This window comes from Polypterus senegalus, chromosome 2, assembly GCF_016835505.1.
Source record: "Polypterus senegalus isolate Bchr_013 chromosome 2, ASM1683550v1, whole genome shotgun sequence".
NCBI lineage: Eukaryota > Metazoa > Chordata > Cladistia > Polypteriformes > Polypteridae > Polypterus > Polypterus senegalus.
The window spans coordinates 129,426,701-129,452,429 of record NC_053155.1 but is presented as its reverse complement, the minus strand read 5'-3'; the positions used below and the strand labels follow the sequence as shown (position 1 = coordinate 129,452,429).

At 35.5% G+C, this 25,729-nt stretch overlaps 1 protein-coding gene across 2 annotated transcripts in view; it reads right to left on the bottom strand.

Annotated features, from left to right (window-relative positions):
• Window positions 1-25,729, bottom strand: part of uvrag (UV radiation resistance associated gene) — a 331,183-nt gene that overhangs the window by 48,631 nt on the left and 256,823 nt on the right. For both annotated transcript variants that reach the window (XM_039744584.1, XM_039744585.1), the window contains one exon: window positions 2,352-2,443. In XM_039744584.1, the coding sequence (XP_039600518.1) occupies window positions 2,352-2,443 (92 nt within the window). The remainder of the gene's footprint in view (window positions 1-2,351; window positions 2,444-25,729) is intronic.

Sequence of the window (25,729 nt, the reverse complement as noted above, 5' to 3'; positions counted from 1 at the left end):
TGTTGGGATCCGCAGGCGCTGCCAGGGGGTGCTGCAGCAGGAGCTGCTGAGTCCTTATAGGCAGTTCTTCCACTACACCTGGAAGTGCTGCTGGAAACAAGTAATCAAGCACCTGGAGTATTTCCAGGTGCATTATACAAGGAGCCAGCAGCCACTATTTGGGGAGCCAGAGTCGGGAGGAGGAGCAACGAAGCTTGACCCGAGGACTGAAGGAGGAGAAGGAAAAGACTAAAGGAAGGGATTAATTGTTTGTGCTGTGCTTGTGCCGGGACGTGTTATACTTGTGGGGAATAGGGAAGGAGTTTCTCATGAGGGAAAAAGAAAATAAAATCAGAGTGCACATTGAACTTGTGTCCCACACGTGTCTGTGTCGGGTTCAGCTGGTAGTGCCAGCCTGGTAGGCCACAATCACCATGAGCTGTTTTTTGCGAATGAATGAACTGTGCAATCCTAGCAAACATATGGCGCATTTAGCAGAACATAGCATAAATAGAACACTACTATCATTGTCATTTTATTCAGTTATTTGAAGGATGGAAATGGTTAATAACAATGCTAATATTTTAACACATGCTATTTTTCATCTTAAAATGATGACTGTCAAAGCACAATGTTGGAATCTTTCTGTAACCCATGAAAACACACACTTTCTTGTGTTGTTAGCTGTGCAGCAAAGAAAGAAAACAAATATATAAATACCATTACATTTCATAAAAAGCTTGAATTGGTACACCCACAAAACATTAATAAAACAGTTAGCAATATGCTGCCAAAGAAATAGACACAATGTTCAGTGGAGAGTATTTAATACTACCAGCAGCCAAAATATATTAACAGTATATACCAGCAAACTTCCTTTCCCTTGAAATTTGTAAATACTTATGTCTGAACAGATGTTCATTCAAAATGAATGCTTTGTTAACAGTCTACACAATAAAACCACAGTTACCAACTACAGGAAGTTGGTTACCATGTCCTTTTTTTCTCAGTAAGTCACAAGAACATTTACCTAAGCACAAAAGCAATATTAATTTATGTTACTTGTAAGACTTGTCCATTATTAAAGACATATATAAGTAAGATGAAACAATAAAAATGTACACTCCGTGATTGGCAAGTAATCTTATACAAATGAGCATTAAAGAAAAGTCGAAATTTTTTTGAACGTTTTTAAGAGCTGACACAGACCTAATAACATTAATATGAAATTAAACAAAGAATCTGTTAAACTATTTGTACATGAATTTCACAGTGTCACTAAGCACTTATTCAAAATAACATTTATGCCTGCTTTCAGTTATTTTGTGTTTAAAATTGTCTTGAGTTTACAGTTTTCTCAGTTGTATCGTACTTGTTGCATCTCACCCACATGCAGAGGTAGAAATAAAGTAGAAACATTAAACTGTAGTCAGGGGTCCAGACCTTTCCTGTCGTGCCTTATTTTAAAACTCTGCCATACAAGAAAAGTCACACAGCAAGAATAATGCATATATATATAATTTAATAGTAAAACAATATCCACCTTGTCCCTGTAATAATGTAATAACCGCTTCATAAGTTTTAGCTTAAGGTCAAAATCAGGGTTAATTTTCAAAAATAAACAAATAACAATGTTTAATGTCTTATGGGAGTTTCTGATAATCTTTAATTGAAATAAATGTAGAAGCAGTAGTGCATTTTGAAGAAGAAATAACAGTTCTATGGTACTGTACAAAGCAAAATGCAAAAAAAACAAAAAAAAACAAAACAAAAAAACGGATTAAGACTACTGTTACTTGGTTGTACGGGAGGGTGTCTGGCTACAAGTGCATGTGAAACGCTCCTGGGCTGGATTCAAGTCAAACACTCTGGAGCAGAGAGATATCACTTCTCTCCACTTAGCTGCCATGCCATCTTTAAATTGATCAAAGGAGTGATAAATAATATAACCAATATCAACAAGATTTAAAAAGAAAGACGTGAAAAGATTATCCATCTAGTAATTAGATTAGGATGTTACACGATCTGTGAGCTTAACAGTAAAATGTATGTTGTAGGAGTACTTGGAAGTTGCATAGTGACATATGGGAAGGCAACTCATATTTAATCAGGCAATATAGTAAAACAGAAGAGATATACTACTTCATCATGCAATTGACAGACTAAACAATAAAACAAAACAAGAGAGTAAAACAATGCCATAACAATTATTTTTTCATCCTGCTTTCTGACAAATTCTCTTTCTTCCTCATCATGCTGAAAGGAGGCTTAATTAGCCACAAAAACATGAATAAATATATTTCAAGTCCAGGAATGAAAAATAACAGAAACAAAAATTTCAAGTTTCATCCATGAAAATGTTTGATACTCACCACCGCACCATTAACCCATTTTCCAAAAATGTTTTCAAATTTGGCAGGGTTTGACGCAAATCTGGTGTTGATAAACCATGTTGATATCTCAGCTAGAGTAAGATAAACCAAAGAACAAAAGTAAATAACCAGCATATGTTTGAACAGCATATATGTACACATAACCAGCAAGCTTTTACTCTGTAGGGTTACCACATATTAAAAATAGGATCTAGGGTTAAAAATCCCTTTGGAACTATATGATTACAAATCTTAGGAAGCCTTCATTTATTCTAGGAAAGAAATATATATCACATCTTATATGGAAAGAACAACATATCAGATCAAGTATTTTAGGCTTAGTGTGAGTTGCAAACAAAAATTTGAATAAATTACCATAGAAAATACACTTTATAGCCATTTTCACATTTTATGCCCATGAATACAAGTAAGATTCTATTTCACTAATCAACCCATTATACTGTACTCTACACCAATTTAATCTTTTCTTAAAACTACTCCCATTTGGCATTGCCACTGGCAATGATACAATTCCATTCCCTCATCCTCCCAACCAATCACAACCCCAATTTAACTTTAATTGAGGAACTGAGGAGTGCTACTCTTTAGTAATCTACACTGTAAATGTTTACTTATACTGGGAATGCAGATGGAGGGGGGAAATGGAATAGTACACTGTGACGTTATTCACATCACCATGAGCTTGCAAATGTTTTTGTCCAGCAATGCAGAATTTTACTTCTAAAATAAAAATACATGATTTTACATGAGACAGCATCTTTTTCTACCATTACTTCCCTAGATCTCAAAATGTAAACACTGTGTAGCTGCAAACAATATACAGTTTTTAAATTTTCCTGTATTTCCCCCCCCCCAAAGTTCCACTTGCTTAGCATATTATGAATTATTAGATCAAATTTAATTAATCTGAAACAGTTTTGTTCTTAATTTGAGAGTATTTGAATTAATTAAACTGTAGTAACAAAGATAAAATTTCTCTTTTTTGTGTAATTAGAGAACAATTGCCCAGTGCTACATTGCATGTACAGATTACATAAGTTACAATTACAGAACATGAATATTAACATTTTTCTAAAAACACTAATACCTAAATGTTTCAAAAGAAGAAAAGAATATTTTTAAAACTTCTTTTAATGCAAGATTCACAAGAAAGACTGTTTCTTAAGTATTAACACATGGCTTTAGTGGATGCCAGGACATGTAAAGAATAAATATGGTGTTTGAATAAAACCCTCTGTTTTATAGCTGCTTAGAACTGGAATGGCTTATTCCTGCTGATATTGAGCCAAACAGTTTAGAAAATACACATATCTCTCAAATGTAAGTTCTGGTAGGTTTTTATCACAGTTATGATGCAGAAAGGAAAAGTGTTTGAATCCCAGTTGGTGATGAAATGCCATAACCTTGTAAGAATAACACAAAGAATCATTAGGGAATACAAATAAGCCTGGGGTAATGCAGTGTAATTCTGCCAAGCGACTAACTGGTCCTATCCAAAAGGAGATCAAGAAAAAAGAAATTGGGTTTCAAGTGCCAAGATTAATACTCTTTTATTGTAATCTAAGCATAGCCATTCCTCCTCTAAAGCTGGAAAACTCTCAGTCTTACTGCTAAAGTGTTCAAACTGCAGTCTGTTAGGTTAATTGCTTTTTATTCCTTTAAATTACAAATGCTACTTATTTTATTGTAATTAACCCTGAATCTCATAGGTGAACCCAGATATCACTTTAAAAATAATGCTTATTACGATTTTTAACCTTTCACAGCATGGTGATGTTGTGGGTAATATTGCAAACTCACAGCTTTGGGCGTGTGGGTTAAACTCTCAGCCAGGCCATTTTATGGGAAAGCTGTACTAGTGTCTGCATAGGTTTTCAGCTCAAAACCCAAAGACAAAAAGGTAATATTAACTGGTTACTCTAAATTGGCTGTGTGGATGGGTGAGTTCATCAGTGGACTTCATAAATCATCCCAATATTACTAAAATACATTCAGTTTGCAAAGAGGTAATTTTCATTTACTTTCAACTCTCTGTTACTACAAATGCTGGTACTTACACTTTCTAATCCAGTCTTATTGTTCAAATGTGAAGAGAACAAATATTCAACAGCTCCATACTAATGTTTTATGTTAAAGAAACAAACTACCAAATCAAAAAAGAAACACAAGGACACACTTGCCACTTTTAAGCCTGTTTAAATCTGTGGAGAGTCCTCATTGTTGTTGGTGTGGTAATATATCATGGTATAAGTAACAATCATTTTGTACTCAAAAATTTCTGAAGTTAAGATTTCAAGAGCTCTTTAGAATTTGGCAAGAATTCAAGTAAGCATGCCGTTAAATCTATAGATGCTTCGATATTTTTGAGTGACAGGATCATGGATTTTATAGTCATCCAAATGTGGCAAGGGTTGGTGCTGAAGGCGAATTAAAATTTGATGTTCTGGTGCGTCACCTTGGATTTAAGGGCATAAGGGCAACAAGAAGACAGGTCAAGAACATGGTGCTACAATCTTTAACATATGCTTCAGGGTAAAAGCATATACAGTGTGACGGTCAGCCGGGTCCCATGCCCGGCCGGGACGCCCCTGCTGCATATGTTCCGGGGGAGCCACCATGGACAGCTCAATACCTCCCCCGGGACGCTTGGTGGCAGCCTCCCCGGGCGTTATTCGTTTCCCCGTCTCCCACGTGGCTCTATTGGACATGGAGTCCTCCACAGCCTGGTTGGGAGATGGGGTGGCCGCTAGGGCGTGCTGCCGAAAGCCAACAACCCGGCTGGACGAGTTATCAGCCCCACCCAGAGGTGCAATCAGGGCCAGCTGGTCAAGCACCTGGAACACTTCCGGGTGGGCTATAAAACGGGCCAGCCTCCCTTCATTCGAGGCCAGAATCGGGAGGAAGAGGACAAGGTTGCCTGGGAGGAGTGGTGGTGCCAGGAAGGGTTGTATAAAGTATGTTTTGTGCTTTTGGGACTGTGTTGGGCCTGTGGGACACGGGGAAGGTGTGCCCCACGGCTGAAGAAAAGAAATAAAAAACCTATTTGTTTTACACGTGCCTCTGCGTAAGTCTGTGCCGGGTCGGGTGCTATAAAGCGCCTTTTACAACAGTATTAAATAATAACTAATGACTGAGGGAGGGGACAGATTCCAAATTCAAAATATCAAATTCAGATTCACTTTCATGCATTGCTTTGATTTTCTGAAGTTTTTAAAAATATTTTAGCAAAAAAATACGTGTTTGGAACATTGCGAGCACATGACTGGATAACTAATATGTAGGTTATTCAGCAGGAGTATGTTTACATTATTTTTCATGGATATTTCAATGTTTACTGCTCTTCAGTGTTGATGCCTACTGTACATGCCAACATTACAGACCATTGTATGAGAAACTTTGCCATCTCCATTTTCCATTAAAACAACTGATGAAAATGTTTTCTCACCCACCACCACAAACAACACCAGGTTAAAGTAGTAAATTTAAAAAAAATTAAAAAAATATATATATTTTTTGGGTGAAGCATTCCTTTAACATCTATCTCTCTTTGTTGGTACAACACAAGTCAAAAGGCAACTCTAGTGTTCAGAGCAATTCCTCTAAAAGCAAATAATAGGAAATAAATAAAAATACAATTACTATAGCATTAAACAGGCCAAAATGATAAAATATTCCAACAATCAATAAACAAATTAAAGAAACTAGTAAGCATATTAAATGACTGCCATACATGTGGATATTATTAAAATAATATATAGTTGTGTTACCTGACTTCGCTAGACGTCAGTTATAGTGTTGGGTGTATAAGATGTACTATACAATTAAGTGCTCTTCTGTATGCAATATTTATACTTGAAGATTTTTGTCTTTCATTTTTATTTTTTAACCAAGGGCTAATATCATTAGCAGGCAGTGTGTGGTAGTAGTTAAGGCTCTGGACTTCCAAGTCTGAAGCTGGAGGTTAAAATCCTGCTAATCCCTCTCTATCTATCTACATAGACAGATATACATAGATATACTGTATAGATATGACAAATTAATGCAAAAACTGATAATTGAACCTAATAATATATATTACACACACACACACATACATACACATATATATATATATATATATATATATATATATATATATATATATATATATATATATATATATATATATATATATATATACATATATATAACCATATATATATATATACTATATATATAATGAATATATATATATATATATATATATATATATATATATATATATATATATATATATATATATATATATATATATATATATATTCAGGGTGAACCAAAATGAAGCAGCACATTTCTCAAGGTCATTGCAAGAGGTAGAAGTAGCCGAATGGGTTGGGGTGGAGGTCCTTTGATAGGCAATCCCTTATAGTTTTCAGTCGCCAGCATGCCTTGGTTGCTGTTGAAGCGTTCTTCAAAAACAACCAAGCCATCATCACTACGCAACGTGCCTTCCGAACGTACTTCAGGATTCCTCCTAATGGTGACGTCCCAAATTAGAAAAGAATTCTTAAGTGAGTGGCTACATTTAGACAGACGGGTAAAACATTGAATGGAAATTCTCGAGGCTGTCCTCAGACTGTACAAACCTCTGAAAACATCCAAGCTGTAAGGGCATCACTTTTGCAGTCTCCTAGATGTTCAGCGTGCAAACATGCTTTTGCCTTAGGCATTTTCAACATGTTTTTGAGGAAGATTTTGCATGGGGACCTTAATTTATATCCATTCAAAATGATAGTAATGCAGGAACTCGCTGACAGAGACTGGCAGAGCTGTAAAGAGTTGTGCATGAACATTCTGCAACTTTATTTTGTATACTCTTTCTAGAGTCGTAATTAAATTTATTTTATCTTGTAGCATTTTTGTGCTGCTCCTTTTTGGCTCACTCAGAAAATGAGAGAGAGATATTATAGGGACGAAATGCAAATTTCAAGTAGAAAAGGACCAGACAAGATCTGTGAGAAGGCAGTGTGGCATAGTTCTGGTTTACATTTTGCTTTAATCCAGGGGTGGGCAAAGTCATTCCTGGAGGGTCGCAATGGCTGCAGGTTTTTGTTCCAACCCAGTTACTTAATCAGAAGCCCTTATTGCTCAAGTAACACTTCTCCATTTTAGTTGTTTTGCTCATTAAGATTTTGAACTCTTATTGCCTATTTTAGTATTAAACAGCTGTATTCTTGGTTTTTAATTGCTCCTTATTAGCAATAAGATGCATATGATAAAAGAAACTAGCATTTCTCCATTTAACTTGTTTCCATTTACACCTGTTGTGTATTTAATGTGCACTCTTTGGTTTACTTAAATACTTAGAAAGAAAGTGAAGAGAAAAAAGTGCTGAGAATTACTCTTCAATTTTAGACTTCAAATAATTTGGACAATATCCTTAGAAAGGATATGAGAATGACCTGACATGGCAGATTTAAACCATTAACAAGTCATGAAATTAAATTATTTGCAAGGATTATTTTCTAATTAAGCAACTGGGTTGGAACAAAAACCTGCAGCCACTGCAGCCCTCCAGGACTGAGTTTGCCCACCCCTGCGTTAATCCATTAATTGTATTATTTATCAACCACTGGACTAGTGCACAAAAAACGATCTCGCTTCTATCATGCATCCTACTGCAGTTACTGGCTATTATTTTCATTTATTGTTAATGAAGTGGGTATGAAAATAAAACTATTAGAAGCTGCGGATTGGTTACTGAAGTGAGGGTACTTGTGTTTGTATATGTATTTATTAAAAATAATTATTTCTTAATAAGTTTTCTCTGAAAAATTTTACTTCAGTTAGAGGTTGGATTCCTCTCATTTTTTCTGTATGAGATTAAAATAATTCACCAAGAAGTGATTTTTTAATAATGTTTTTACTTCTGTTTAGCAGGGGTGCTTTCCCTTTCTGGGGATAGTTAAATTACAAAGAAAACACACTTTCTTATTATTACATGAAGTCAGAAAGATGTGGCATCAGCTGAATGTCAGCTGTTTTAACATGCAAGTCTCATGTGTAAAGGTAATAAACGTCTTTATGAGTGCTTGTTTCTCTAATTCAAACAGCAGTTTACCCTGGCTGGGATGCTACTCTCTATCAGATGTGTCTCAAAGAGGGACAGATCTACGCCTCTCCATGAGAATGGCACTAAAGAACTAACCTCTGAATTTTATTAAATGTGAGAAGAGAGAAATGAGAGTCATGCTTTAATTAGAAATGAATTACATTTTTCTTTCAGTTTAACCTCTTGTTAAATGATTCCAAAATTATTTCTCTAAATACAAAAATAATGACTACTTTGAAAATAACTATTCATTTTGTTTGTGCAATACAGGGGCACAGAAATCAAATGAGGTGTGATCTTTTCTACTTCATGGAAAGTATGAAAAATGACCAGTGTTGGGACTGAAATGCAGAAATAAACCAATGTCAACCGATCATAAACTGCTTTACATGACTGACTGAAAGAATAATTGAGGGAAGTTCAATATAGCATTTTAATAAAAAAAAAAAAATATACCGTTTACTTTGTTTTTATATTTAATGTGATACAAGAGAATCGATATTGGTCTTTTGGCTGCCTCCTTATTGCTTTTTATCATTTAGTTTTGGCAACTTATCCAAACTATGCTAAACAGAAAAGTGAAAAGTATATTTTTAATTGTTACACTGAATAATTGAGAAATGACTTTTGTTGAAAGTTCTTTTTGTTTAAACATCTGACAGGTCTGTAAGGCATAGTATCCCTTGACAGATAATACTTTGTAAGTGAATGTTAACAAGATCATGGTGAGAATTTCTCCTTTGCCTTTGACAGGTATGTAAAGTGAGAGGCACTGATGGACCACTCCCAAGCAGGTTTGTTGCACAAATGAGAAGGCTAAGGTCATTTTTCAATATAATATGTAGGAGTGTCGTCACTTTGTAACCTTTGTTTATCTTTTTGTTTCCTATTCAGGTATGGCAAGGGAACACTTTAAGGCTTTTATTTATCCCACTTGACATGTTTTATATAATTCATGAATTTTTACCTATTCATGCTCGCTAAGCACTTAAATAAATACAGCCTGACTCAGGGTGGGGGTAGGGTTGGTTCAGTGGACATACTTTGATAATTAATAAACTTCAGACGATCACCAAACACCTGGAAAAAAATAAATGCAAATTAAGTATAAGGGTGATAGTCTGAATGGAAAACTACACTGAAATAAGTCAAAATAACAGACCATTAAAATGCTTTACACCCAGCTATTAAAATATTCATATTGCTGTTTATTCAAAATCTTGTAGTAAGATTCTTCTATGAAACACTATTATTTAACTCCAGCCCTTAATTCTTTATATTAACCATTTTTTAAAATTCACTTTTTGACATATAAATATGGAAGGTATAAATGTCTATACTCTAAAGTGCACAATGTGATCATAAAATGGAAGCCTACTTAAAGTACCAATGTTAAATAAAACCAATTAGACAGGCATAGCCCTTAGCTTTAATTCTAACGCTACAACAGCCAACGTTAGAGATACCCTTATCAGTCTCAGTATTTAAGTCTAAAGACTCATTATTTCAGCGTGGTGTTCCCCTGTTAGTGTGGGTAAAGCTGTTGGCTTTTAATTAATACTGTACTGTGATTCACTGTTCTTCCCCATTCTATTTCTCATCTTTGTATTACTATTGTACTATAAAGATGCACCTTCATAAGCGTATTCCACCACAGAACATGATAGTGTAGAAAGAAGCAAGCTGGCCTGGGACAGCTAGACATTGATTTGTTTTTCTCTCTTATCTAAAGGCTTCACAAGTATGTTTTTTCCAGAATTTGTATAGATATGATTATTTTTTTCCTTTCTATTGTCCTCAGCTTAACATATCTGTATGCTCCTATTTACCCACATTATTATTTGCTGAGGGTGGCACGGTGGTGCAGTGGTAGCGCTGCTGCCTCACAGTAAGGAGACTCGGGTTCGCTTCCCAGGTCCTCCCTGTGTGGAGTTTGCATGTTCTCCCTGTGTCTGTGTGAGTTTCCTCTGGGTGCTCCGGTTTCCTCCCACAGTCCAAATACATGCAGGTTAGATTGTCGATTCTAAATTGTCCCTAGTGTGTGCTTGGTGTGTGTGTCCTGCTGTGGGCTTGCACCCTGACCAAGGTTTATTTCCTGCCTTGTGCCCTGTGTTGGCTGGGATTGGCTCCAGCAGACCCCTGTAGTTAGGATATAGCGGGTTGGATAACGGATGGATTATTTGCTGAAGCTTTAAGCAACTAATTTAAACATAATGTGCACAGATTTTCTTAAAACATATTGATTAAGATTTTATTTCTCAAAACATATCAACTAAGATTTTATTTGTTGTTACATTGCATGCTGGAATAAAACATTCATTATTAGGTTTTTACCAAATTACAGCATTTTAGGTAAACTCTAAATTTGCCTGCCGTTGGCTACTGTAGGTGAGTGCAAGAGTCATGATGCTCTGATGTGATCTTAAAATTAGATTTTGTAAATCAAAACTTCATCCAAGACTTCTGAAATGTAAACAACTCAGGCAGAATAACGATAACATTAAAATATTTTACTACCAACAAGCACATACAAAACACAGGGTCTTTTTCTTTTTGAAGCCCCTTTAAAATTTTAAATATGAGTTTTGTTGATTAAACTGGCATTTTTTGAACACAAATAAATCAAGCATCAACTGAGAAATACTAAAAATTCAATTTCTATCTGGAAATTCATTCATTTTTAAGAAGGTTTTTTACATTACCATATCTTGCAGCAACAAAATATCAAATTGTGCACAAATTCACTATATTTTCTATGATGTGTTTATTTCAAATCCTTGCAAATGTTACAGTGTAAATTGACACTTGCTGGACTAAATAACACTTGAAGCAAAAGTCAACTGTCTACAGCAAACAGTACCATAATAGCCCCTGAAATTGTTTTCAAAAAGGACATCAAAACTTTAAGGAAGATAAAAGTCATAGTTCTTTGACAGCTCTTTTTGTAATGGCCACATTTGAAATATGTTGAGTAGAAAATTGCATTATAAAAGATACAGTATATTAGTAATGTTAATGAAAGTGTGGTGAAAATATGCTTACAAGTCAGTCAAAGTCAGGGTTACATTTTTAGATACACTAGTATATAAGTATAAAATTGTGTTATAGACTACAGGTAGTCCCCAGGTTACGGACATCCGACCTACGACATATGAATGAGGCCATAGCTGCGACGCATGCGCCTCAGTAACTGCCACTCCATCATCTTCTGCCTGGGGACGCTGCAAGTGGTGGCTGGACGGTGACTGGAGGGTGGTGATTTCGCTGCTCGCGCAGTGTAGTGTCCCTTGGGTGGCTCCCAGCTTTAAGCGGTTTCGCTGCTCACGCAGTGTAGTGTCCCTTTGGCGGCTCCCAGCGTTAAGCGGTTTCGCTGCCCGCCCACCACACACGGCTGCCCGTTCATTCTCGGTGGGAGGCTGGTAATGCTGCAAGTGGTGACCCGGTTGTGGCTGAACGGAGGCCACTGAGGGTGAACGGGGCAGCGGGGGATAACATTGTAGTGTGCCTTGGATGGCTGAGTGTTAAATGGGGGCAGTGCTGCGGCAGACGCTGCAGGCAGCATACTGTAGTGGAGGTGAATGTGAGATGGGCTGGTGAACTGCCCCTCACTGCCCCCATTCATTCTCAATAGCAAGCCTGTTTGTACTGTTAAGCACATAGCAGGAAGTTGTCTCTTGTCAGTACAGGGTGGCCCAGATCTAATTATGCAGATCCAGATTATCTGGATGACTTTGATTTATGCAGGGACGATTCCTGTTCGCCCCAAAACGATTTTTCGTGTCGTCAGTTTGCACACTTTTTGATGGTCCAAGATTTTTCGGGTGATTTTCTATGTAATAAACTGAAGAAGTTATAGCGTAATGAAAATTGCATAATTAGATCTGGCCCACCCTATACACCAGACATGCTGAGGACGGGTGCCTTCCTGCTGTGATAGCGTGTACAGTGCTGTGCAGAAGAGCTCATCTTAACCTTTTGTCTTCACCCTTCAAGGATGTCTCTGAAACACAAATCTGATGCAAGTCCTGGTGATACAGTAAAGTAGAGAAAAACCATCACCATTGAAAATAAAGTAGAAATAATATAAAGGTCAGAGAGAGGTGAAACTCCATCATTCATTACCAGATCACTTGGTTACAGTCAAACAATAGCATTTATTAAAATAATGTACCTGTTTCGACTAACATACAAATTCAACTTAAATACAAACCTACAGTCCCTATCTCGTATGTAACCTGGGGACTGCCTGTATTTACGGATAGTGTTCTTCAATTTGAAAGTTGTCTTGATTTTTTTTTTTTTTTTTAAACTTTCAACAAAAAAAAAACACATTCAGAGAATCAATGCAAAGACCCTATTTCTTTTCAGTGATCAAGTTTTTCTACTTATTAATGCATCCTACCTAACCAGCTATTCTAAATGTTAGAAGCTAATGACTAGAGTGTTTGACTGATGAATTTGTAAGAGAATTCGATAAAATAATATGGAGACCATTTATTAAAATTTATTACAGGGATGCAGTCCAAAAATGCAGAGAAATGTGTAAGACTATTCAGTGGCCTAGGTTAAATGCCACAAGGCATATAGTTTCTTGATAGTTTTTTTTTCCCCTTTTCACGTTTGGAATTTTTTTTATCCATTGAAAAAATGTCTAATTGGTTTCTTAAGTTTAATCACTTACCTTCTGATTAACTTATCACTTCTTTTCTTTGCTGACTAGCCCATTACTTCATTATAACTGCTAACCAACTACCAAAACATGAATACGGCAACATTTTTTTATAAGTCCCACTTTTCTCCTCTACTGTCATTTAAAATACACTCATAATACACCAATATGGGCACCATTAAGCAAACTATTTAAATAATGGCTTAGTCATCTCTGAAGCAAGACAAATACAAATTTATCTAAATCCTCCACTTACCAAAAGAAACTGAAAACAGACACTGTTCAAACCTCCTCCCCAAAAAAAATTTTTCTGTTCATACTTCGATAAGCTAACATACTATAACTTATTTTGTCAAGAATTTCTCCAACCTTCAAATGTCACTGCGAAATGTACAATAAGTTGAGTACCGACTGCTCAATGTTGTTCTCTTAAATTCCACTTACATTTCTGAGATGCACCATTTTCTTTTTAAAATATATTTATTTTTCAAATATTTTAACTTGTATCCTTCTAGTCATTTAAATTAGTGTTCCTTCACCACAAACTAAGTTTGACTTTTTAAAAGTAATTCTGGTGGAAAAATAGCAATACAGCTCATGATCTGAGCATTATTTTTGTCATTTGTTATTGCAGCTTGGCTAACATTACTCTATTTGGTGACACTTTGAGTAAATACTCAAGACAGTTAAAACAAGGAGTAATTCTTAAAACAGAAATGTAACCCAGACTACTCAATTAAAAAGATATGGTGCTGCCTTTAATCTTTTGCCAAATACAGCAGTGCGAGAAACTGTTGCTTACAGTAAGGTTTTACACTCATTCAGTGTAAATTTTCAGGTCCAAAAATATTCAGCCAATCAATTGAGCAGCTTCACATCAGACAGAATTGCAAAGCTTCCATCTAAAGTCCCTGTAAGGCAATACTAATTAATTTTAAAATCATGACTGCTCTGGTTTATTTCTTCAGATTAAAAAAAAAAAAACCAACACACACCTGCTTTCCTTTAGAGTGATATAAAGAAATTAAAAATATTCTACACATTTTTCAAAATTAATGTTGGCTCTACTGTATATTCACACCATATACTACTGAAAACCAAGGAAAATGACTACTGCAAAACCTACTAATTTTTTCTTGGGCTTGCAACTGTATAAATAGTTTGTGAATATTTATACGGAAATTGCAGTGAACGCTTACAATTGCCACCTAGAAGTATGTTAATAACTAAAAGCATCACATGGCAAAAACAATATGATGAAAATACTTTTCTTTGTAATTACTTACTTATGAAATATTAAATCTATTGGAAAATTTTAATTTTTACTATAGCCAAAACACAAGCTTGACAAAAATATTTTTCTCCGTATTCTTTGACCATTAACATTTTTATATACCTTCAGAAGCATGACTTGAGAATTTTTTTGTGTGTTTTTATTAACTTTAAGTTCAAAAATGCACTTTATTTTAACTCCATGCAAATGGCTATGCTACATAACTCACTTTCAGGTATGTTAGGATAAAATAAAATCAGTTATATTTCTATTGGTGTACATTTACTTTTAAAATATTTACTTTAATTGAGGTATTTCCAAAGTAGATGGTTTAAGGGAATAGTCCTTAGTATAGTATACAGACTACTAATCTATAGGTATTCAAGAATTATTTTGTACATTAAAATGTTTTGCAGTCTCCTAAACATTTGGTGAGTTTTATGTTTGTTTGTGTTTAATACAAAGCAGGTGAATTTTAAATTAATAACGGGGTGGCTTTTATACATTTTGCATTGTAAGCACAAAGATTTTACAAGATTCTGAGAAGATGGGAGCAGGGGATTTCTTATGTGTACAAGAAAACATATCAGGTCAGCTTAAAATATTCTATAAGCTTTACTTCACTGACACTGTTTTACAGTATATAGTACAATTTAGCTGTAGCTTTTATTAGCAGCTCACCTCCCTGCCAACATGCTGTGCGGACAATTAAATATCAATTATCATTCATTATGTCTCTCCAGGACTGAAAAACTAATCTTTCATTAAGAACGACATAACACATAACAAAAAAGCTACAATACTTCCCTAACACTGCTTGTAGCATCACATGCTTACACTGTAGCTATAGAAAGGCAAAACAAGTAATCAAAAAGCCTACAAATATCCCAAATATTCATGAGAGTTTTTTGCTATTAATTTAAAAAACATTCTATCCCACTCACTGTTTTTACTTTTAAAAATGAAAAGTAAACGTCTCTCCTACTTCTCTGAGTTGTGCAAAGAGCTTTAATTTAATCAATATTGCTATTTTGCTGACTTTTTGTTTTATCTTGATTTGCTGAGCAGATGATCTTACACTGTTCTCTGGATCCCAAATAACTGCTACATCAGAAAGTCACAAAGCATAACCATGTGATCTTGTGGCTTTTATTAAGTGGGCTGTATGTGGTTTCATGATGCATGTTCAAGTGGTATCAGAACATATATTTCTTTCCCTATATAAAGCAGAGCCTATATAACAATACTGATATTCTGATCTTTTTGGAACTGGCAGCCATCATTTTAAATTTAACTTAAAATTCTGCTTTCGCAGGGTACTTTATGTAGTATATCTTTGCATGTATTTTTGTTTTGGGCTGGATTTTAAAGCAGATGTCTTTTCTTTTTTTCTTCTCACAGTTTCTTTTTTTATGTTGATACTGGTAGGTAGGTACAGCTGAGCAGTTAGACTGTAGGACTTTCATAACTACTACAGTTGACATGTGATATTTTCTGCATTTTTTTTCCCAGTTGCTAATAAAATCTAGATGAAAGGACAGTATCTATTAAGAATTTTGAATTTTTTTTTCACTTTTATATGCCTGCTATTCATGACATAAGGTATGCATCCTAGAACGAAAAAAACAAAATGCAACTTTTGAGTAAATGTTCTTGGTTAGACTATGTGGGAACATAATTTCTATTTTACAGCAGATTTCATGAAGAAATTATGTCAATGCAACAAACAGACCCTCCAGATTTCAGACAGCAAATGGACTTTTTAGCTTCTAAGAATAAAGGACAGTAAGAGACAACGACAATCATATTCTCACTGTCAAGGGCTCAAATCTTCTGGATCTTATGTGGTTTAATAACCTGCTTGGTTTGTAAATCAGCAAAAGATTGTGTTTGCCATTAAAGATATTACCCAAAATAAATGTTTTATTAATACAAAAAACTTAAATGTTTTTATATAAATAGCATACTCTGAAGTGATAGTTCTCATTATTCAACCATGTATTACTGGATCAATTGGACTGACTGGCTCTGGGCAGGAAGACAGTTAACAGTAGAGCAAACTATAAAGGAAAAAAAAACTTCCCAGAAAATAGCATTTATAATGCATAAATAATGAACAAATTAAAATCATTTTTGAAATTTTTTTGGGGGCGGTTACTCAAATGAAAAATGGGGCACGTATCCAACTGTCTCTGGAATAATGTCACAAGGAAGATACAAAATAGAGACATTCAATGAAAAAGTATAACTTTACCACCAGGACATTAGTCTGTCAGAAGCTCAATGGTTTGTATTGGAGACTATAGTGGCTGACTGAGAGAAAAAGAGAGAGAGAGACAGAGACATGCAGCCACATAATAGTAACCACCCGACTATAAGCATTTTTATGAAGCACATGGGCTACACATTTAAACTGTCCTAATTGTGAGACTATTTTTCTTGCAGTACATTATACTTTTTTCTTTGGCTAGAATCAGTTTAGTTAACGGGCTTCTTTTTGGCAACTTATTTGTATTTAGAAAAGTAAAACTTTCATTATGTATTCAAAAAAATATTGAAGATTTGTACAGAAATTGCTGTCCTCAGATAATTCATCAAGAAGTATTATGTAAACTAACACTCAGCCTTTTTAATATCCCTATGTACATAGGTCACTATGTACGTAGAGAATTAGATGGCAAGCTAGCCACAAATACAGAAAAAAAGGAAACAAAGCACTGTACTTTCATAAGCTGGAGGTGAAGTTTGTGTCTGCTGAAATTTTTACATCTTTTGGCATATAAAGATGACAACATGCGATATGAATTATGTATTTTTTTCTCTATTTTCACTCTAAACATTGACTAAATTTGACACCAGACATTATTAACTTGTGTTAATTGGCAAATCCTCTATGGCTCTAATATTTTACACACATACAGCAGTGTAGTAGTTTTCCAGGGAAAAAAAAATAAAAACAGTAGCATATTTTGGAGAGGTTTTTACTGAAGGTTTGAGTTGCAATTTACTAACAACTAGAGTAACATCTGAAACTGACAGTTGATTATTTTCAACGAAATCCACACAATTCCAAATTATGAGAAAGTGATGAGATTTCACTGATAGTTATAAGCAATAGATTAGATAACTAACTGACAGCTGAAAATGACCACCAAATAAGACAACTGAAGGCAAAAAGTCGTCACTAATCCTTTGTACTAGAAGAGACTTGGTGAAATTAAAAAATAAATATGAAAAATTCAAACAGTAATGAGAGTGACAGCTATAACATAGTACAAGGATTTTTTTTTTCTTTTAGTTAAAAATATACCCAAGTAAAAATAAAAATGAAGTTCTACTCTACTGTTTTTGTTTAAATATCTTGCACAAAAATGCTGGTTGTTATTGTAAGATTCTACAATACTGTACATACCTATGCTATGCCATCAACAATACCCCAACAAATAAACCATTTATAAACATGAGTTAAACAACATAGCAGTTATATTGACTTTTAAATGCACCAGCATCATTTGGGATTAATGTAAAAAAGAAACAAATACTTAACAATGTGTTTAAATGAATGTATAAACAAAAAAACACGTGAAATGAAAATTCTCAATGGCTTACCATTTAGAACACTAAAAATAAATACGCATTATAACAAAACCTTGATTATCACAAATTCTAGTAAATATCGTGTGAACTCCAGGGTGGCTTAAAGAGTTAAAGTTTTCAAATAAAACTCACCAAAACGTATACTTTTGGCCCATTTAATCAAATTTTAGTGAATGACATCAGTTCTAATATTATGCAAAACACAAAGGGGAACTTTTGACAGGCTATTCTTAACTGTTAACTTTTTGTATTAATGCTCTCCTACCAATCTAAAAGATTCTTAGTTTTTTTTTGGTAGTAGTAGTAGGGTGTTGTACTGTGTTAGCCATTAAGGATTCAATGAGAAGTCAAGCAAAATGACACCTTTTATTGGCTAACTGAACAAATCATAATATGCAAGCTTTTCAGGCAGATCGGGCCCCTTCTTCGGGCAAGTTGCAGTACAGAAACTGGATTTCCCTATGTTTATATAGAGGTAAAATTCCATTACAACGAATATCTTTACAAAAAAATTTTCATTACAATGAAGTATTTTTATAGTCCTGACAGTTTCCCCATATGACACAAGTCTATAGAAATCTCGAAACTACAAAGTACATTCAGCAGATACTTTCATTACAACAAAGTGACCTTAAAATGCCTGAATGAATCATCCCCAGAGCAGATAGTTTTGTGGTCGCAGCTCAGTTGCGCACAACGATCATCAAACAGAAACACTGTAAAAAAAAAAAACTTTTCTTCTGACTTTCCTCGTACTGTTTTTTCTTTCTTTTTTTTTTTTGTTTTCAGTGATACCTTTTGCTTATTGCTCGCCAACATTTGAAGAACATCCATTGGAAATGAACTCATTGTCACCCTCCTATAGAAACGGCAGACACGATGCTACGAGAAGCCAGTGTCAAATACAGCCTCCTGTATCCGGCAAAACTGAAAGTGGAATGGCAAGGTCATTTCTATGTCTTCGCTAGCAAGGAAGAAGCAGAAAATGAATTAAGAAAGCTGATCCCGGGACTATTCTGATACATAATAGTGAGTCATGGCGGTAAATGATAAAGCTAGGATTAATAATCTACTGTCTGATCTATTCGTTTTAAAATACGGGTTTTTTATCAGCATATATTCTCATATATTCTTATTATTACTAGGGCGCTATCTGTTTATGTTTTATTGTGCTTAATTACTTTTTCCTCCTTTTTTTTTTCACTCTTTTTCTTTTCTAATTATTTCATCTCTACCCTAAACAAGACTGTTCAATATCATACCCTTGGTTTACTGTTATTGCTATTACTGCATTAAGACTTGTTATGCTTATTTTGGACACATCTTTAACACCATCACCCGGGTTTATTATCTGGGTGTATCATCTTAATGCACTAAAATTGCTGAAGACTATATATATATTTTAAGTGCAAAATTCTTTTTTTTTTCTTCCTCTTTTAAAGACTATATTGGTAACAGATATCTCTATCTTTTAACCCTAAAGCGCCACTGCATGGGGGCTTGTTGTGCTTTGGACGTGCTCTGTCTCTGGGTATGTCAGAGGACTGGGACTGCGTGAAGTGGGTTTTAGCCTCACTTGGGGAGGCAAAAAGGGCGGGTGGGGGTTAAGGGGGGGAGAGAAAGAGAGCAGGCTTGATCTATACCTAATCTATCCTCTCAATCTTTATAATTATAACTATCAACATAATAATAAGCTGCATGGCAACAACTCTTGGGGAAATAGGAAATTAAGACCTAAACTATCTCACTTCCAGTTAAGACTATAAAATGACATCAAAAACTCAGAATCAGTGTCTCCATGATGGGACAGTTAACTTCATAAGCTGGAATGTTAAAGGCCTGAATCACGAATTAAAGAGAAAGAAAGTACTAAAATAGTATTTTTACAGGAAACCCACTTACTAAGCAAGGATCAGTTCCAAATGCAAAAAGACTGGACTGGTCAAATGTTCCATTCTAGTTTTACGAAGAAAACTAGAGGTGTGGGAATTCTCATACATAGAACAGTACCATTTGTAGCATCAGATGTAGTATTGGATCCTGAAGGGAGATATGTAATGGTCATGGGAGACTTATCTAACTGTAAAATGATTTTGATAAATGTTTATGCACCTAATGTTGATGATAAGGAATTTATACAAAATTTATTTGCATCCATTCCCAATCTGAACACTCATAAAGTTATAATGGCTGGGGACTTTAATTGTGTTTTAAATCCACTTTTAGATAGGACTTCCTCCACAGGGGGAACGGCAACTAACACTGCAAAGATAATTATAAAGTTTATAACTGATCACAACTTATCAGATCCCTGGAGGTTTTTAAACCCAAATTCAAGAACATATTCTTTCTACTCACCAGTACATCATTGCTACTCAAGGATTGATTACTTCTTTATAGACAATAACTTCTTGCCTAAGATTAAATCTTGTAAATACGATGCTATTGTTATTTCGGACCATGCACCTATGATCTTGGAGCTGAAATTACTAAGCCCCCATACACTCACCCCGCAGATGGCGCCTCAATCCGCTTCTATTAGCTGATGAGAATTGTACTGAATTTATATCCAAACAAATCAAATTCTTTCTAGAAACAAATACATCCCCCGGGATCTCTGCAGGAATACTCTGGGAAACTCTTAAGGCCTTCTTAAGAGGACAGATTATCTCATATCTTTCCCACAGAAATAAATCCGAAGCAAAGAAAGTAGCAGAGATAAAAAGCGAAATTACTAAAATAGATGAAGAACATGCCAGACACTCTACATAGGAGGAGGCAGGCTCTACATTCAGAATTAAACCTCTTGACAACTAAAGAAACTGAACAACTAATTTACAAATCCAGACATCCTTACTATGAACATGGAGAGAAAGCTAATAAGCTTTTAGCTCAACAAATTCACAAGCAAGAAGTACGCAATGCAATCTCGGTAATCACTCAGACTACTATAAATCCCTATATACTACTGAGTTTAAAGAAGACAATATAAAATCTAATGCATTTCTGGATACATTACAGATACCACAAATAGACGCTTTTAGTGTGGAGGAACTTGATAAACCTCTGGCATTATCAGAATTACTAGATGCTATAAAGTCACTCCAAGGTGGAAAAGCAGCAGGCCCTGATGGCTACCCTGCAGAGTTTTACAAGAAATTCTCCACTCAGCTAGCTCCCCTTCTATTAGCAACATTTACAGAAGCCAGAGATAACCAATTTCTTCCACAAACCTTTCGCCAAGCATTAATCACTGTCTTTCCAAAACAAAATAAGGACTTATTACAATGTGCATCATACAGACCAATTTCACTTCTGAATAACGACGTTAAAATACTCTCTAAAATCATAGCTAGAAGGATGGAGAAAGTGCTCCCTCGGTAATATTACAAGACCAAACTGGATTTATTAGGGGCTGACACTAATCTTCAAATCTTCGACACCTGTTTAATGTAATATACTCACCAACTAAATCAAACACCCCAGAAATATTATTATCATTGGATGCAGAAAAAGCATTCGACATGATTGAATGGAAATACCTTTTTACTATATTGGAGAAGTTTGGGTTTGGCCCGACATTTGTGCATGGATTAAATTACTGTATACTAACCCAGAAGCTTCAGTTTGCATCAATAACATTTGCTCAGACTACTTTAAACTAGAACGTGGCACTAGACAAGGATGCCCCTTGTCACCGCTGCTGTTTGTGATTGCCATTGAACCACTGGCAATACATTGTCGAAATACTGATCAGATAAAGGGGATTAGCAGAGAAGGACTGGAACAGAAAATCTCATTATATGCAGATGATATGGTACTGTATATTCGACCCAGAAAATTCTGTGCCTGCAGTCTTAGCAGCACTCACAGAATTTCAAAAGATCTCTGGTCTCAGAATTAATCTGAATAAAAGTGTACTCTTTCCAGTGAATTCTCAAGCATATAATATTAGATTAGACACCCTACCTTTTATCATTGCAGAACAGTTTAAATACCTAGGGGTAAACATCACAAGTAAACATAAAGCTCTATATCAACAAAATTTCGCTCTGCATGGAAAAAATTAAACAAGACTTGCATAGATGGTCAACCCTTCATCTCACACTAGCTGGAAGAATTAACACTGTTAAGATGAATATTCTTCCTAAGCTCCTTTTTTTATTTCAAAACATCCCAATATACATTAATAAATCATTCTTTAAGCAATTAGATTCAACAATAACCTCATTTATTTGGAATTCAAAACATCCACGCATCAAAAGAGCGACCCTACAAAGACAAAAGGCAGAAGGTGGCATGGCTCTACCTAACTTCCAGTTTTATTACTGGGCAGCAAATATACAGGCGATAAGAACCTGGACACAAATAGAAGAACATACACAGGCTTGGACCGCAATAGAAGTAAAATCCTGCAGTACTTCTTTGTATTCCTTGCTCTGCTCCAATAAACACACGCTATCGGCAATACACTAATAACCCAATTGTGCTCCACTCACTTAAAATCTGGAACCAATGTAGAAAGCATTTTAAGACGGAGAAGCTTCTATCTGTGGCATCTCTGCAAGAGAACCACCTCTTTCAACCTTCACAAACATATGCAGTTTTAATATCTGGAAAAATTTGGAATTAACTTGCTTAGAGATCTTTATATAGACAACGTCTTTGCATCCTATGAACAATTACATTCCAAATTTAACATTCCAGCTACACATTTTTTCACTATCTTCAAATCAGGAACTTTGTTAAACAGAACCTTCCAGATTTTCCTCATCTTGCACCCTCATCCACGCTGGAAAAAATATTGCTCAATCTCAAGGATTAGACTCCATCTCTACAATATATAAAATCATTTTACAATCCCTTCCTTTCAAAGATCCAAGAGGACACTGGGAAAAAGATCTCTCAATTAATATATCAGAAAAGGAGTGGAAAGTAGCAATGCAGAGAATTCACTCGAGCTCCATATGCGCAAAGCATACAATTATACAACTCAAAATTAAATATCGAGCACATCTGTCTCACTAAAACTCTCCAAAATGTTTCCAGGGCATGATCCAACCTGCGAACGTTGCAACCAAGCCCCAACCTCACTGGGTCACTTGTTCTGGGCCTGCACCAAATTAACATTATTCTGGACAAAAAATTTTAATTACCTTTCAGACAGCCAAACAAATTGTGATTGCATCCACTAAACTCTTGGCACGCAGACTCATTCTGATAAACTGGAAGAACCCAAACTCTCCTCTTTTAAGTCAGTGGGAAACCGATGTGTTATATTATTTGAAATTGGAAAAAATCAAATACTCAGTTAGAGGATCCGTACAGACTTTTTTTCAAAACATGGCAGGATCTAATATTTTAAAATAAGTTTATAAAGCACAGAGAATTTATTAATTTAGGTATGTTTACAAGCCTTAAATTTTACGCCGTTTCTTGCTCTCTCTCTCTCAGGGGTGGGGATCGATCTGTCCTTAACTCAATTCTTCTTTTTGTAAAAACTTGATTGCTTTGTATGGATTGTAATAAAATTAATTAAAAAAAAAAAAAAGAAACGGCAGACACGAAAAACAATAACAGTTCATATTAGAAATTTATGCAGCTCTCGATTGCGGCAAAAAGAAAAAAGACGTTGTCAGTGAATTTTCAATTTTGCCATCAACTCTGTCAACTTTCTTGAAAGGCCGAGCAGAAAAGAAGAAAAATCTCGGGTTGCAAATGTATGCGAACTGCTGCATTTAAGACGCCGGAAAAGCAGTTTTCATGTGGTTCAGTGATGCTTGTTCAAGAAACATCCCTATTAATGAGGCAGTCATTGAAGAAAATGTGAGGTTTCTAAACTCTCTTGGGACCTCCCCCAACTGGACAACACACCGGAGGGCACCCTGAAGTGCGATCACTGCATCTGTGGAAGACTGTTAATCTGTTGCTGGGGCAACAGCAGGCTCACAGCTCTGATGCGGCTCGGCAATGAAGCAAAGATCTTAATGGGTGATGCAAGGAGCATTATAAATGCAGGGAACAGGATTACTTGGCCACTAATCAAGCCACAACCCTGTGTGACTGCTGTGTCTGTTTATTGGAGAGTGGCAGATCACATGCTATAATAAATAACATGCTGTTCCTATTTCAAGCTGAATAAAGCTGGCTTTGCTAAAGTACTGAGACTCAGTCTTGTGTTTTGGGGTGTAAGACAGGGACATATAGCGCGACCCGATCTTTTCGGATTTTCTTCTATGGCACTTCACTGCAGTGCTGGCCCCGGCAAAGGACAAACAATCTTCCACAGATGCGGCAATCACACTTCGGGACGCACTCCCACATGACGTACCTGTTTTGGGATCCCAAAGGAGTTCAGAAACCTAACAATATGAAGAAAAGGATGATTCGGCTTCTGATTGATAACTGTGCTGCCCACAACATGCTTCCGCATTTAGATAATGTTCGTATTGAATTCCTCCCAACCAATTGCACAGCCGTGCTTCAGCCATTGGGTTTGGGAATCATTCGCACACTGAAAGTGTATTATCGCAAGGAAATGCAGAGAAAAATTCTTGTCAGCATAACTTGTAGACAGGAGGAGATCAAAATTAATGAGAAAGAAGTGACTGAAATAATTGCAAACGCCTGGACACAAGTTAAAGAAAGCACTATAGCAACAAATACAGAATCTCATTACAACAAAATTCTCATTACAACAAAATATCTTTTAGGTCCCTGGCAGTTCGTTGTAACGGAATTTTACCTGTATACACTAAGAAAGAAACAAAACTTTTAGGTGGATCATCTTCAATGTCCAGCCTACGATTCATTTAGCATGAGAGGAGAACAATGTACAGTTAAGATCTTTTGATAACTGTCCAATAAAGTCTTTTGAAGCTTTTGACGTTTTTGATGAGTTTTCCTTACAATGTGGATCTGAAATCAAATCATCTGGGTCAGTCAGAGAGATGTAAACATTCCTCATATCTGGTCATAATGCTCTTGTCTCTATTTAACCCATATTGTAATGTGTTAAATCAGTTTAACTTTCAACTCCTTTCTCTCCTGCTGTGTCTTGAAGTTGCCCATACGAACTGCTACTTTAAAGCCTTTCTCACAGTGTCCATTTCTGCTGAGGTAAGCACCTACAAAAACAACTCTATGTCCATACTTAATTTGGATCCTGTGTAAATTCATTCTATGGAAATGTGTCTGTTCAGTTTTCTCCACATAGAGTGCAGTGTTGTGACATTTCATATACAGTTAGTTAGACCACATTAGACAATCTGCAGGAAAACTATCACTTTATGTAATGCTCTTGTTGGCAATAGGGTATAACTACACAATCTGTATTATAAATGTGAGCGTTTTATATCTTTTCTGTAGACAGGGAGATGTACAATTTTCTGTCGGTTCACTTAAGGAGATTGGACAATTAGTTTTTGCAGGTTTGGTGGTTGTCTGTATGCCAGATGGGGAGGTTCTAGGAATATATCTCTCAGCGTGTCATAATTATTTAGCATCGGCTAAAGTTCTTTAATAGTTTTGTGAAGTGCTTCAATATGTAGGTTATAGGTAGATAGATACTTTATTAATCCCAAGGGGAAATTCACATAATCCAGCAGCAGTATACTGATACAAAAACAATATTAAATTAACTCAGAAGTGTCCGTGATAACTAAGGCACCTCTTTGTCTGCTTATTTAATAGTGATTGATTTTTGATTGTAGTGGTATTTCTCAATA